The sequence below is a fragment of the Lithobates pipiens genome, unplaced genomic scaffold, assembly GCF_037356315.1.
Source record: "Lithobates pipiens isolate NorthernLeopardFrog02 unplaced genomic scaffold, aLitPip1_a1.2 Scaffold_24, whole genome shotgun sequence".
Lineage (NCBI taxonomy): Eukaryota > Metazoa > Chordata > Amphibia > Anura > Ranidae > Lithobates > Lithobates pipiens.
Genome location: NW_027507786.1, coordinates 2,763,746 through 2,779,529, shown reverse-complemented (window position 1 = coordinate 2,779,529; position 15,784 = coordinate 2,763,746). Strand labels below are relative to the sequence as shown.

The 15,784-nt window shown below is 44.6% G+C and overlaps 1 protein-coding gene across 2 annotated transcripts; it reads right to left on the bottom strand.

The window, feature by feature from the left end:
• Nucleotides 1-2,057: 2,057 nt before the first annotated feature.
• On the bottom strand, nucleotides 2,058-13,994 carry LOC143929611 (uncharacterized). Of its 2 annotated transcripts, none has more exons than XM_077453511.1 (3): nucleotides 13,358-13,994; nucleotides 7,265-7,432; nucleotides 2,058-2,823 (listed from the first exon to the last, which is right to left on the bottom strand). In XM_077453511.1, exon 3 carries the CDS (start codon nucleotides 2,667-2,669, stop codon nucleotides 2,211-2,213), a length of 459 nt encoding a protein of 152 aa, XP_077309637.1. In that variant the 5' UTR covers nucleotides 2,670-2,823; nucleotides 7,265-7,432; nucleotides 13,358-13,994; the 3' UTR covers nucleotides 2,058-2,210. The 2 variants fall into 2 exon arrangements, with proteins under 2 accessions (XP_077309637.1, XP_077309638.1); XM_077453512.1 differs by having other exon boundaries at nucleotides 13,834-13,993.
• Nucleotides 13,995-15,784: the final 1,790 nt, after the last annotated feature.

Below are 15,784 nucleotides of genomic sequence, written 5' to 3'. Positions count from 1 at the left end.
TAAAGGTAAATTGTGGTGCATTTTTTGGTGCATTTTTAAAGCGTTTACCATTTATTTCAATGAGGAGCTGTGTTTTTGATGCGGTTTTGAAAAGCGCACCAAAGATGCGGCATGCAGGACTTTTCAGTCCCATAGGATTTAAAGGGACATTTTTTCTTGCACTTTTTTCGCAAGGTAAAAACACAGCAAAATGCTTTTGCATGAACGGGCCCTATAGTGAGGGGAAAAATGTATTTGATCCCCTTATGATTTTGTATGTTTGCCCCACTGACATAGAAATCTATCATTTTAATGGTCAGTTTATTTTAACAGTGAGAGACAGAATAACACAAATATCCAGAAAAAAAAACGCATTTAAAAAAAAAAAAAGTTATACATTGATTTGCATTTAAATGAGTGAAATAAGTATTTGACCCCTTCACAAAACATGACTTAGTTCTTGGTGGCAAAACTCTTGTTGGCAATCACAGAGGTCAGACGTTTGGTGGAGTTGGCCTCCAGGTTTGCACATCTCAGGAGGGATTTTGTCCTCTTTGCAGATCCTCTCCAAGCCATTAAGGTTTGGAGGCTGACGTTTGGTAAGTCGAACCTTCAGCTCCCTCCACATATTTTCTATGGGATTAAGGTCTGGAGACTGGCTAGGCCACTCCGGGAGCTTAATGTGCTGCTTCTTGAGCCACAACTTTGTTGCCTTGGCCGTGTGTTTTGGGTCATTGTCATGCTGGAATACCCAACCACGGCCGATTTTCAATGCCCTGGCTGAGAGAAGGAGGTTCTCACCCAAGCCCCGTCCATCGTCCCTTTGATGCTGTGAAGTTGTCCTGCCCCCTTAGCAGAAAAACGCCCCCAAAGCATAATGTATCCACCTCCATGTTTGACGGTGGGGATGGTGTTCTTGGTGTCATAGGCAGAATTCCTCCTCCAAATACGACGAAGTTGAGTTGATGCCAAAGAGCTCGATTTTGGTCTCCTCTGACCACAACACTTTCCCCCAGTTCTCCTCTAAATCATTCAGTCGATCATTAGCAAACTTCAGACGGGCTGTACATGTGATTTCTTCAGCAGGGGGACCTTGCAGGCTCTGCAGGATTTCAGTCCTTCCCAGTGTAGTGTGTTACCGATTGTTTTCTTGGTGACTATGGTCCCAGCTGCTTTGAGATCATTGACAAGATTCTCCCGTGTAGTTCTGGGCGGATTCCTCACCGTTCTCATGATCATTGAATCTCCACGAGGTGAGATCTTCCATGGAGCCCCAGACCGAGGGAGATCGACAGTTATTTTGTGTTTCTTCCATTTGGGAATAATCGCAGCAACTGTCACCCTCCCACCAAGCTGCTTGGCGATGGTCTTGTAGCCCATTCCAGCCTTGTGAAGGTCTACAATCTTGTCCCCGACATCCTTGGACAGCTCTTTGGTCTTGGCCGTGGTGGAGAGATTGGAATCTGATTGGTTGCTTCTGTGGACAGGTGTCTTTTATACAGGTAACAAGCTGAGATTAGGAGCAGTCCTTTTAAGCGCTTGCTCTCCTGCGCGAATCACCGTAGCTGTACGGCGGCTCACGCAGGCGCAGTTGTGGACAGGGGTGCTCCCGATGCACGCTGTTGTATGTCCGCTGGCGACCCACGATCACCTAGAACAGAGGCAGAACAGGAGACGTGACAGAGATCTACTGTTCCCAGTGATCGGGAACAGTGATCTGTCATTTCCCTGGCAGCCCATCCCCCCTAGAGTTATAAAACGCTAAGCGAACACATTTAACCCCTTGATCGCCCCCTAGTGTTAACCCCTTCCCTGCCACTGTCATTTTTACATTGATCAGTGCATTTGTATAGCACTAATCAATGTAATAATGTCACTGGTCCCCAAAAAGTGGGGTCAGATTTGTCCGTCGCAGTCCTGCTAAAAATAGCAGATTGCCACCATTACTAGTAAAAACAATAAAAAAATAAATAAAAGTCCCTAAAGCTATCCCATAGTTCGTAGACGTGATAAGTTTTGCGGGATTATGGAAGGGAAAATATAAGCACTCCGGCTTTAACAATTTCCAACAAAGTCTATGAGCAGAAATATGGATTTGTTTAATCACATACAAATGATCCTAATTACAGGACAACAAGGGGCATTATTCTGTAACATGGAAGAGTTTTTCGTGGTCTGACACCCATCAGTGGGACAGGAAATCATAAGAAAGGAGAACAGTCTCTATCATCTCACACTTGTAGTTGCTCCGTCCTTTGAGATCTCTTCGGTCCTCTGAGATCTCTTCGGTCCTCCGAGATCTCTTCGGTCCTCCGAGATCTCTTCGGTCCTCTGAGATCTCTTCGGACCTCTGAGATCTCTTCGGTCCTCTGAGATCTCTTCGGTCCTCTGAGATCTCTTCGGACCTCTGAGATCTCTTCCGTCCTCTGAGATCTCTTCGGTCCTCCGAGATCTCTTCGGTCCTCCGAGATCTCTTCGGTCCTCCGAGATCTCTTCGGTCCTCCGAGATCTCTTCCGTCCTCCGAGATCTCTTCGGTCCTCTGAGATCTCTTCGGTCCTCCGAGATCTCTTCGGTCCTCCGAGATCTCTTCGGTCCTCTGAGATCTCTTCCATCCTCTGAGATCTCTTCCATCTTCTGAGATCTCTTCGGTCAGACGAGGAGTGGTTTGTGACTCGCTGTGACCGCACATTCCTCCATCAGGTACAGGACAGGAAGTAAGAGCAGCAGTGCGCTCCACGATAAACCCCCCAGCCAGTAGGAGAAACCCAATCTAGTCCAGTTAGCCGTTATCGCCTCCCGGTGCTGCCACGTGAAGATGGTCCAGGCCACGGAGAAGAAGAACCCTGCAAATAAAGACCAAAATGTATCAAATCGGAGACCTATTGGACTGCATAGGATAACATGTAGGTAATATGTGAATATTTGCTGGACGACCGTACTCTGGAGCCGCCATATCTGAGTATTCAGGAAGGCAGGCAGTTAATGCATTTCCTTGCTCACTTTGCCCCTCCACTTCTTAACCCCCCCTAACATACATTTACACTATGGGTTTGAAATTGTTTACCAGGATTATGGCTGAAGCCATCAGCCATAATCCCTATATTTTTTTTTTTTTTTTTTTTGCAGCCTGCAAATCTTTCAGATAAAAGTGATCCGAGCAGCCAATTAACCTGCTGGATCGCTTTTAGAAGCAGCAGCAGGGGTCATACGCCCCACCGCTCGCTGGTGTTTCTCGGGCTTACCGTTCTCACCGCCGAGCCCGAGAAGCAGCTGGACACAGAGGTGAGGAGGGGCCAGATCATCTTTCTTCACCTCTATGATCTAGGACAGTGATTCTCAACCAGGGTTCCTCCAGAGGTTGCTAGGGGTTCCTTCAGCATTGGGCCATTTCTGCCTCTCAGATAAGTTCCCACTGACACCATTGATCATTTTAGCTATCTGTATGGAGGTAATTCTTCCCAATGACTACAAGTGTAAGGACCATTCTTCCCACTGACCATCACACTAAGGTATCATGAGTTGTAGATTTCCAATTTTTAAAAGGGGTTCCCCGGGGCCAGAGAACAATTTCAAGGGTTCCTCTGTGTTGAAAAGGTTGAGAAAGGCTGATCTAGGAGGACTGGAGCAACATCATGATGTTACTTCTGGTCTAGGGTGAATGCCAAATTTTTTTTTTTTTTTTTTTTTTTTTTTTTTTTAAAGCATCGAATGAATGTATATATATATTTATTTGATGCTTTCAAGGGTAGAGGAGAGACCCCTGCATATGAAAACACTGATTGTGATACACATGTTACATATCACCGCGCAGGCCAGAGTGAGACAAATATTTCTAGTACCAGACCTCCTCCGTAACACTAAACTGATGACTTATAGGAAGCTTTTAATGTGTCGCCTATGGAAAATATAGGGTACTGATGTTTGTCGCCATTTCACAGGCGGAAGCAAATTTAAAGCGGAAACTTCAGTCGTTTTTTAATCTTTCCATTTATTAACCACTTGCAGACCGGACCATTTTGCTGGTCAAAGACCAGACCACTTTTTGCGATTCGGCACTGCGTCGCTTTAACTGACAATTGCGCGGTCGTGCGACATGGCTCCCAAACAAAATTTACGTCCTTTTTTTCCCACAAATAGAGCTTTCTTTTGGTGGTATTTGATCACCCCTGCGGTTTTAAAATTTTTGCGCTATAAACAAAAATAGAGCGATAATTTTGAAAAAAACGCATTATTTTTTACTTTTTGTTATAATAAATATCCCCCAAAAATATATAAAAAAACATTTTTTTCCCTCAGTTTAGGCCGATACGTATTCTTCTACATATTTTTGGTAAAAAAAATTGCAATAAGCGATTGATTGGTTTGCGCAAAAGTTATAGCGTTTACAAAATAGGGATAGTTTTATAGCATTTTTATTAATAATTTTTTATTATTATTTTTTTTTTACTAGTAATGGCGGCGATCAGCGATTTTTATTGTGACTGCGACATTGTGGGGGACCCATCGGACATTTTTGACACATTTTTGGGACCATTGTCATTTATACAGTAATCACTGCTATATAAATGCAGTGATTCCTGTGTAAATGACACTGGCAGTGAAGGGGTTAAGTGTTCCTAGGGGTGTGTTAATAACTGTGGGGGGGTTGGGCTTTCATTTAGTGGACACTGATCTCTGCTCCAATCACATGGAGCAGAGATCAGCGTCACTAGTTGCTAGGCAGAATGGAGAAATGCTGTTTACTCGGCATTTCCTCCATTCGGCCGCTCCGTGAGACGATCGCAGGGATGCCCGCGGCGATCGAGTCCGCAGGTCCCGCGACCGGACTCACGGGGGTCCCGACCAGCGCGCTGCCGGCGGCGCGCTCCCGATGGCAGGGCGGCATTGAATATTGGACGTACCTGTACGCCAATATGCCTGCCCGTGCCATTCTGTCGACGTACATCGTCGTGCGCTGGTCGGGAAGTGGTTAAAGCCTTTGGCCCTTGTTATTGTTTTAACTTTGGATAGTAAAACATTTTTTTTCTGCCAGTAAATCCCTTATACAGCCCACTTCCTGTTTCTTGTCTGGTCATAAGTCTAGGCTTATGACATCATGCACAGCTCTCTCTCTCTCTCACTCATGTGAGCATTTGCCAGGAAGGAAGGGGTGGTGAGTCATAAGAGGGCCAATGAGAGCTGCAGAGCTGGAGGTGTGTGTCTTTGTAAATCCAGGAAGTGAACAGCCAGCAGCTTCAGCTGCCCACAGTTAAAATGGCTGCAGCCAGACTCAGTGGAGGGAGATGTCTGCAGCATATTTGGCAAGTACAGAATCACAGTATATATATATATATATATATATATATATATATATATATATATATATAAAATAATATGCAAAGTGGTTGGAGGGAAGACTGCAGTTCCTCTTTAAGGTTTGACATGATGGGCATCTATTTACTTAGTGCAACCTCATTAGTTTTTTACCAGAAAAGTGGGAAATGTATTATTTCTGTGTGCCCTAAAATTAACTGTAGGGTATTTTTAGACCTTTGCAGTAAAATCATGCTCCAAAATTGGAACTACCGCTATTTTATTCTCTCTCTGTCTGCTTTCATAATATAAATAATGTTTGGGGTTTTGATGCAATCTTCATGCCCACAAATGATTTTTTAAGCATGTGTGAAAAATAAATAAAAATAAAAAAAACCCACAAAAAATGGCTCTGGCAGCGAAAGGGTTAAAGTTCAAGAATAAATAAATTTCTACCTTATATTATTAAAAGATTGTCCCTGAGCTCCAGTCCAGTGACTTTGGTTAACCGCTTGCCGACCAGCCGCTGTCATTTTACTGCGGCAGGTCAGCATGAGCCTTCGAGCCGTCGTAGCTGTACATCGGCTCGTTGGATCGGGATAGCGTGCCAGCTGCACTGCAGGTGGTGCCAATGGTTGCGATGACTGCCGGCCACGAGCGATGGCGGGCACGAGAGGCAGAACACGGAAGCGTGTGTGTAAACGCACAAATCCCTGTTCTGTGAGAAGTGACAGATCGCGTGTTCCTAATAGCTAGGAACCACGATCTGTCACTTCCTCTAGTCAGTCCCCTCCCCCCCTTCAGTTAGAAACACACTAGGGGGGACACATTTAACCCCTTGATCGCCCCCTAGTGTTAAGCCCTTCCATGCCAGTGACATTTTTACAGTAATCAGTACATTTTTATAGCACTGATCGCTGTATAAATCCCAATGGTCCCAAAAATGTGTCAGAAGTATCTGATGTGTCCGCCATAATGTCGCAGTCCCGATAAAAATCGTAGATCGCCGCCATTACTAATAAAAAATAATGAATAATAAAAATGCCATAAAACTATCCCCTATTTTGTAAACGCTATAACTTTTGCGCAAACCAATCAATACACACTTATTGCGATTTTTTTCTTTTACCAAAAATATGTATCGGCCTAAACTGAGGAAAAAAATTGTTTTTTTTATATATTTTTGGGGGATATTTCTTATAGCAAAACATAAAAAATATTGCATTTTTTTCAAAATGTTCACTTTTGTTTTTTTTTAGTTTATAGCGCAAAAAATAAAAACCGCAGAGGTGATCAAATACCACCAAAAGAAAACTCTATTTATGGGAAAAAAAGGACGTCGATTTTGTTTGGGTACAACGACGCACGACCGCGCATATTAAAGCAACGCAGTGCCGAATCGCAAAAAATGGCCCGGTCATTCAGCAGCCAAAAGCTAGGAACCACGATCTGTCACTTCCTCTAGTCAATCCCCTCCCCCTTTCAGTTAGAAACACACACTAGGGGGACACATTTAACCCCTTGATCGCCCCCTAGTGTTAAGCCCTTCCCTGTCAGTGACATTTTTACAGTAATCAGTGCATTTTTATAGCAATGATCGCTGTATAAACGCCAATGGTCCTAAAAATGCTTTATTTGTGGGAAAAAAAAGGACGTCGATTTTGTTTGGGTACAACGTCGCACGACCGCGCAATTAAAGCAACGCAGTGCCGAATCGCAAAAAATGGCCCGGTCATTCAGCAGCCAAATCTGGTTAAAAGTGGTTAAAATAAAACAAAAAACGGTTCTATTGAAGATATGGCACTTTCTATTTGTTGAGTAACAAGCTTGTAGTGTGAAGTACAACGGTGTTTGAGTTTGCACGCAGGAGGAAGAGGGGGGGAGGGGCTGTGCGGTTATAACAATGGCGGTGTGTGTGTGTGTGATGTCAGTTCTAGGTGAAGATCCTGACTGCTGGCCGGCAGAAATGACTACAGGAGAAGTTCTGCTCACCCGTAGGAGGAAGCGTGGCCAGAAGAAGGCTTCCTGGTTTCGGCATCTGGAGGGTAGGATGGGGGTGTCTTGGTGGCCTCAGGCAAAACAAGTAAAGCAAGCAGATGCAGGAACCCGCAGCGGCCATGATGAAGGATAGTCCAGCGAAGAACATCTGAGCTCCGTGAACTGTAACAAAGAAAAGCAAAGTCACATATACTGAACGAATTTCATGGGCTCCATGCACGCCGGACGTTAAAATAACGTTCTAAAAACGCCAGTAGCTTTGCAGCGAATCTTTTAACGTTTTTGCAATTGCGTTTATTAGCGCTTTTCCGCGTTATTGTTTATTTTTAGCGGTTTTTTTTTTCAACGGATCAAAAACTTTAGCCACGTTTTTGAGCGTTTTATCGACGTTTATCAGCGTTTGAAAGAATCTATAAATAATTTCGCGCAAAAGTGAAATATATCCAATCAAACAGTTGTGTGTAAAGGGAAAATATAACTACTGGATATAAAGCACAGAGGGGTAAATGTGCAAAGATAAATAAGAGATATGTGAATCCTCTATGTGTGAGAAATAAAAATGGGTGGTCTCAATCAAAAATATCCAAAGTGTTTCTGTGCCTGATGTGAAAAAAAAAATAAAAAAATTTAAATTCTAAAAAATAAATAAATTATAAAGAATATAAATACCTAATTATATAGATAAAGTGAACAAAATTGTAATAAGTGAGCCAATCGTAGGAGCAAAATAGATATGAAAAAATACAACAATATATCAAATGACAGTAAATATTAAAAATATTAAAAATAATAATTAAAATAGGTGTATTAAATAAAACTGAATGAAATTGATGGTAAAGTTCATAAAGTGTTTGTTTTTAATGTTTACTGTCATTTGATATATTGTTTTATTTTTTTCTTATCTATTTTACTCCTACGATTGGCTCACTTATTACACATTTTTTTCACTTTATCTATTTTTCTATATAATTAGGTATTTAGATTCTTTATTTTTTATTTTTTTAATTTTAATGACGTTTATCAGCGTTTGAAAGAATCTATAAATAATTTTCGCGCAAAAGTGAAATATATCCAATCAAACAGTTGTGTGTAAAGGGAAAATACAACTACTGGATATAAAGCACAGAGGGGTAAATGTGCAAAGATAAATAAGAGATATGTGAATCCTCTATGTGTGAGAAATAAAAATGGGTGGTCTCAATCAAAAATATCCAAAGTGTTTCCGTGCCTGATGTGAAAAAAAAAAAAATATTAAAATTCTAAAAAATAAATAAATTATAGAGAATATAAATACCTAATTATATAGATAAAGTGAAAAAAATTGTAATAAGTGAGCCAATCATAGGAGCAAAATAGATATGAAAAAATACAACAATATATCAAATGACAGTTAATATTAAAAATATAAAAAAATAATAATTAAAATAGGTGTATTAAATAAAATTGAATGAAATTGATGGTAAAGTTCATAAAGTGTTCGTTTTTAATATTTACTGTCATTTGATATATTGTTTTATTTTTTTCGTATCTATTTTCCTCCTACGATTGGCTCACTTATTACACATTTTTTCACTTTATCTATTTTTCTATATAATTAGGTATTTATATTCTTTATTATTTTTTTTTAATTTTTATATATATATATATATATATATTTTTTTTTTTCAAAAATGATTGATACCACCCATTTTTATTCTTTATTCATAGAGGATTCACATATCCCTTATTTATCTTTGCACATTTACCCCTCTGTGCTTTATATCTAGTAGTTATATTTTCCCTTTACACACAACTGTTTGATTTGATATATTTCACTTTTGCGCGGAAATTATTTATATATGCTTTCACTTGTTTGGTGTTGTTGTAAACACTTGGATTTTGCAGCACTTGTGAACACATCTTATTTTTCACTTACATATTGCATATCCTTCTGGTCTACTCCTAGTAGCGCGAAGGGCTTTATCACGTTTATCAGCGTTTATGAGCGTTTGGCGTCAGAAAAATACGCGATTTTATGGCGTTCAGAAAACAGCCCATAAACTCCACTGCTGATAAACATCCAAAATAAAAACGTCCATGTGTGCATGGACACATAGGATATCACTGAGAGGAGTTTATGGGCTGTTAAAAAAAAAAAAACGCCCAAAAACGTCAGTTTATGAGCTTCAGTGTGCACGGAGCCTTAGGCTATATGCCCACGGACGTTTTAAAAAACGAGCTTCAAAGCTAGTACCGACGCCAGGAAAAAAAGCGGCGTTAAAAACCCGTTTTTTTTTTCCCGCGTTTTGCAATGGCGTCAATACCCGTTTAGCTAAGCTAGCTTTCAGCCGCGTTTCTGTCTCTATTCATAATCAATGGTTCCCTATGGGAGCCTGTTGATTTGAATAGAAGTCTCAGCAGAAGTCGGATCAAGATGATCCGACTTGCGGTGCGACTTGTGTGCTGAGAATCTTGAAGGGGAACCCCAACAAAATTTTGCGGAAGTTTTCCCCCCCAAGATCAATACCAGACCCTTATCTGGGCATGCAGCCTGGCAGGTCAGGAAAGGGAAGGGTCGAGTGAGCGGAGCAGAGGGGCCTGCGACACCCCCCCCCCCCCCACTTTGTCCCCATATTGATGAGGACAAGGGTCTCTTCCTGACAACCCTTTGCCCGGTGGTTGTCGGGGTCTGTGGGTGGGGACATATCGCGATCTGGAAGCCCCTTTTAACAAGGGACCCCCCAGATCACGGCCCCCACCCTAGGTGAATGAGTATGGGGTACATCGTACCCCTACCCATTCACCTAAATAAAAAAAAGTGTCAAAAATAAACACACTACACAGGTTTTTAAAGTATTTTATTAAAGCAGCTCCGGCTCTGCTCTCTCTTCCTTATCTTCTGCTCTTTTGCTGGGATTTCTTCCCTCTCCAGTCCTCCTCCGCTATCTTCTGCTCTTTTGCTGGGTCTTCTGCTCTTTTTCTGGGTCTTCTTCCCTCTCCGGTCCTCCTCCGCTATCTTCTGCTCTTTTGCTGGGATTTCTTCCCTCTTCAGTCCTCCTCCGCTATCTTCTGCTGGGACTTCTCCCCTCTCCGGTCCTCCTCCGCTATCTTCTGCTGGGACTTCTCCCCTCTCCGGTCCTCCTCCGCTATCTTCTGCTGGGACTTCTCCCCTCTCCGGTCCTCCTCCGCTATCTTCTGCTGGGACTTCTCCCCTCTCCGGTCCTCCTCCGCTATCTTCTGCTGGGACTTCTCCCCTCTCCGGTCCTCCTCCGCTATCTTCTGCTGGGACTTCTCCCCTCTCCGGTCCTCCTCCGCTATCTTCTGCTGGGACTTCTCCCCTCTCCAGTCCTCCTCCGCTATCTTCTGCTGGGACTTCTCCCCTCTCCGGTCCTCCTCCGCTATCTTCTGCTGGGACTTCTCCCCTCTCCAGTCCTCCTCCGCTATCTTCTGCTGGGACTTCTCCCCTCTCCGATCCTCCTCCGCTATCTTCTGCTCTTTTGCTGGATCTTCTGCTCTTTTGCTGGGTCTTCTTCCCTCTCCGGTCCTCCTCCGCTATCTTCTGCTGGGACTTCTCCCCTCTCCGGTCCTCCTCCGCTATCTTCTGCTGGGACTTCTCCCCTCTCCAGTCCTCCTCCGCTATCTTCTGCTGGGACTTCTCCCCTCTCCAGTCCTCCTCCGCTATCTTCTGCTGGGACTTCTCCCCTCTCCGGTCCTCCTCCGCTATCTTCTGCTCTTTTGCTGGATCTTCTGCTCTTTTGCTGGGTCTTCTTCCCTCTCCGGTCCTCCTCCGCTATCTTCTGCTGGGACTTCTCCCCTCTCCGGTCCTCCTCCGCTATCTTCTGCTGGGACTTCTCCCCTCTCCGGTCCTCCTCCGCTATCTTCTGCTGGGACTTCTCCCCTCTCCGGTCCTCCTCCGCTATCTTCTGCTCTTTTGCTGGATCTTCTGCTCTTTTGCTGGGTCTTCTTCCCTCTCCGGTCCTCCTCCACTATCTTCTGCTGGGACTTCTCCCCTCTCCGGTCCTCCTCCTCTATCTTCTGCTCTTTTGCTGGGTCTTCTCCCCTCTCCAGTCCTTCTCCGATATCTTCTGCTCTTTTGCTGGGTCTTCTCCCCTCTGTTCTTCTTCCGATGTTGACTCAACACGATCTCCTGGTGTAATGCTGGGTCCGCCATGTGCAATGACTTATATTGGTATGGGGCCACCCGATGACGTAGTTAGAGGACACGCCCCTTGTGATGTCATCACCCTCGTCATTATAGGATGATGACATCACAAAGGGTGTGTCTTCTAACTACATCATTGGTTGGCTCCGCCCCATGCCAATATAAGTCATTGCACACGGTGGACCCAGCATTACACCAGGAGATCTTGTCGAGTCGACACCGGAAGAAGAACAGAGGGAGAAGACCCAGCAAAAGAGCAGAAGATAGCGGAGAAGGACCGGAGAGGGGAGAAGACCCAGCAAAAGAGCAGAAGATAGCGGAGAAGGACCGGAGAGGGGAGAAGACCCAGCAAAAGAGCAGAAGATAGCGGAGAAGGACTGGAGCGGGGAGAAGACCCAGAAAAAGAGCAGAAGATAGCGGAGGAGGACCGGAGAGGGGAGAAGACCCAGAAAAAGAGAAGAAGATAGCGGAGGAGGACCGGAGAGGGGAGAAGACCCAGAAAAAGAGAAGAAGATAGCGGAGGAGGACCGGAGAGGGGAGAAGACCCAGAAAAAGAGCAGAAGATTGTAGAGAAGAACAGGAAAGGGGAGAAGACCCAGCAAAACAGGAGAAGATAGCGGAGAGAGAGAGGAAGAGCCGGAGCTGCTTTAATAAAATACTTTAAAACCCTGTGTAGTGTGTTTATTTTTGACACTTATTTATTATTTAGGTGAATGGGTGGGGTATGATGTACCCCATACTTATTCACCTAGGGTGGGGGGGCCGTGATCTGGGGGGCCCCTTGTTGATTAGCCTTTGATTAATGGCATGTTTTCTTATTGTGTAAAATCAATTTTACTAACCACTTGCCACAAAATAACGTTGGCAAAGTGGTTGCGATATCCTGACCGGACGTCACATGACCTTGTCAGGATATCAAGCTGCTGCGCGCCCCCAGAGAGTAGAGGAGAGACGATCGGCTGCTCTCCTGACGGGGGGGGGGGGGGGGGGGGGTCTGTGCTGATAAACAATTACAATTGTTTATCAGCGCAGCCCCCCCCCCCCTCAGATGCCCACGAGGACCACCAGGATGCCGCCAGGACCACCAGGGATGCTACCCTAGACCATCAGGGAAATGCCAATCAGTGCCCAGGAAGCTGCCAAGCAGTGCCAATGTAAAAAGCCTGCCAGTGCCGCCAGTGATGCCTATCAGTGAAATCTATCAGTGCCACCCATCAGCGCCATCTATAAGTGCCACCCATAAGTACCCATCAGTGTCGCCTATCAGTGCCCACCAGTGCCACCTATGAGTGCCCATCAGTGCTGCCTATGAATGCCCATCAGTGCCCTCTATCAGTGCCATCTCATTGGTGCCACCTCATCAATGCCGCCTTATCAGTTCCCATCAGTGCAGCTTATCAGTGCCCGTCAGTGAAGGAGAAAACTTACTTATTTACAAAATGTTATAACAAAAATAAAGAAAAACTTTTTTTTTCAAAATCGTCTGTCTTTTTTTTTTTCATTCATTTAGCAAAAAATAAAAACCGCAGAGGTGTTGGAATACCACCAAAATAAATCTCTATTTGTGGGAACAACATGATAAGAATGTAGTTTGGGTACAGTGCAGCACGACCGCACAATTGTCATTTAAAAAGTGACAGCCCTGAACGCTAAAAATTGACCTGGGCAGGATGGGGGGGGGGGGGGGGAGAGAAGTGCCCGCTACTAAAGTGATTTGCCCGGGGGCCCGTGATGCTATTAGGATGGCCCTGCTGACTAGTACAGAAGGTGCCCCCCCCCCCCCCCCCCCTAGGATGCTGCGCCACCCCTATGAGAAACGCTGAATTAGATAATATATAAAAAAATTATTTTCAATCACCTACAATAGTAACAGTTACTTAAAAAAAAATCTTTGATTGAAATATTACAAAATGTATCCAATTGAAGATTTCGCTTCTTCCGCTTACCTCGGCTGTTCTGTAAAAGCGCCGTCTGATTGGTGGCTTTTGCTTCCTCCGTCTCTTCATCCCACAATCCTCTATTGCTGTACCAATGGGAGGTGAGGACCGAGACCATCAGGGCAATCGTACCCAGCAACCCCAGAACCCCCTGTAGCAGGTACCCTGCGGACCTGCCGTACATAGCGAAGGATCCTTCACTATCGATCGATCCCAACTGAGTGATCACAGCTGGAAAATCTTCTTCTCATCTTTTATTTGTAGCCAAAAAAAATAAAAATTTGTAAGTTGTTTCCAGAGATTTTCTAAAGCGTCCCGCGGCCTCGGCGACGTTCTAAGGATGTGAATCTGAATATCCAGTAAATGAATTGCAGAGTGAAAAGCCCCCCCTGGGTCCGGCTGGCAGGGGAAGCCCCCGACGGGGAAGCGGTGATGCGTGTTTGTTGGATTCCCGGGGGTTTTTATCGGAGAGTCCCGGGTCTTACTTGTTTCATTTTATAGAACGGAAAACAAAACAGAAAGTTGCGCAGCCTCTCTGGTCGGGACGGTCGCCGAGTGCGATGCGTCTTCTGAGCCTCCCAATGATTCCATTTTCGGTCCTTTCTTCCTCCTCCACGCTGACAGCGAGAAACCGCAGCAGGAAATGCGCTCTGAATTTTACTGAGAGGCCTTTATAGAAGAGTAATGTGTCATTAAAGGGAAAGTACATTCCTTTTAAAGTAGGGGACCCCGGAGGGGTGGAGATCTACCTCAAAGATCACCGGGGTGCAGCATGCGGGGTGCCTCGTCCTAGAAAAGCCACAATAAAAAGTCATGAAGGTTTGGAGAAAAGCTGAGAAAATAGAATAATACAAACGTCAGAATATAATATAAACTTATTCTACCATATCAGCTTTAGTGAGGTCAGTAGTATGTGACACAGAGTGCAGAGGTTAGTAGTATGTGACACAGAGAGCAGAGGTCAGTAGTATGTGACGCAGAGGTCAGTAGTATGTGACGCAGAGGTCAGTAGTATGTGACACTGAGTGCAGAGGTCAGTAGTATGTGACACAGAGCGCAGAGGTCAGTAGTATGTGACAGAGGGCAGAGATCAGTAGTATGTGACACAGAGGGCTGTACTAAGTCACAGAGCGCAGAGGTCCGAAGTATGTGACACTGAGTGCAGAGGTCAGTAGTATGTGACACAGAGTGCAGAGGTCAGTAGTATGTGACACAGAAAGCAGAGGTCAGTAGAATGTGACGCAGAGGTGAGCATTATGTGACACTGAGTGCAGTGGTCAGTAGTATGTGACACTGAGTGCAGAGGTCAGTAGTATGTGACACTGGGCAGTAGTATGGGACACAGTGCAGAGATTTGATGTAAATAAAGTCCAGAGGAATACAGTATGTAAATCAGAGTGCAGAGGTCAGTAGTATGTGACTCAGATGTCAGTAGTATGTGACACAGAGCGCAGAGGTCAGTAGTATGTGGCACTGAGCGCAGAGGTCAGTAGAATGTGACACTGAGTGCAGTGGTCAGTAGTATGTTACACTGAGTTCAGAGGTCAGTAGTATGTGGCACTGAGTGCAGAGGTCAGTAGTATGTGACACAGAGTGCAGAGGTCAGTAGTATGTGCCACAGAGTGTGAAGAGGTCAGTAGTATGTGACGCAGAGGTCAGTAGTATGTGACACTGAGTGCAGAGGTCAGTGGTATGTGACACAGAGTGTAGAGGTCAGTAGTATGTGACACTGAGTGCAGAGATTTGATGTAAATAAAGTAAAGTCCAGAGGAATACAGTATGTAAAGCTGAGTGCAGAGGTCAGTAGTATGTGACTCAGATGTCAGTAGTATGTGACACAGAGTGCAGAGGTCAGTAGTGTGTGACAGAGGTCAGTAGTATGTGACACAGAGTGCAGAGGTCAGTAGTGTGTGACAGAGTTCAGAGGTTAGTAGTATGTGACACAGAGTGCAGAGGTCAGTAGTATGTGATACAGAGTGTAGAGGTCAGTAGTGTGTGACACAGAGCGCAGAGGTCAGTAGTACGTGACACAGAGCGCAGAGGTCAGTAATATTTGACACTGAGCGCAGAGGTCAGTAGTATGTGACACAGAGTGTAGAGGTCAGTAGTATGTGACACCGTGCGCAGAGGTCAGTAGTATGTGACAGAGGGCAGAGGTCAGTAGTATGTGACACAGAGGGCTGTACTATGTCACAGAGCGCAGAGGTCCGTAGTATGTGATACTGAGTGCAGAGGTCAGTAGTATGTGACACAGAAAGCAGAGGTCAGTAGAATGTGACGCAGAGGTGAGCATTATGTGACACTGAGTGCAGCGGTCAGTAGTATGTGGCACTGAGTGCAGGGGTCAGTAGTATGGGACACAGTGCAGAGATTTGATGTAAAGTCCAGAGGAATACAGTATGTATATCAGAGTGCAGAGGTCAGTAGTATGTGACT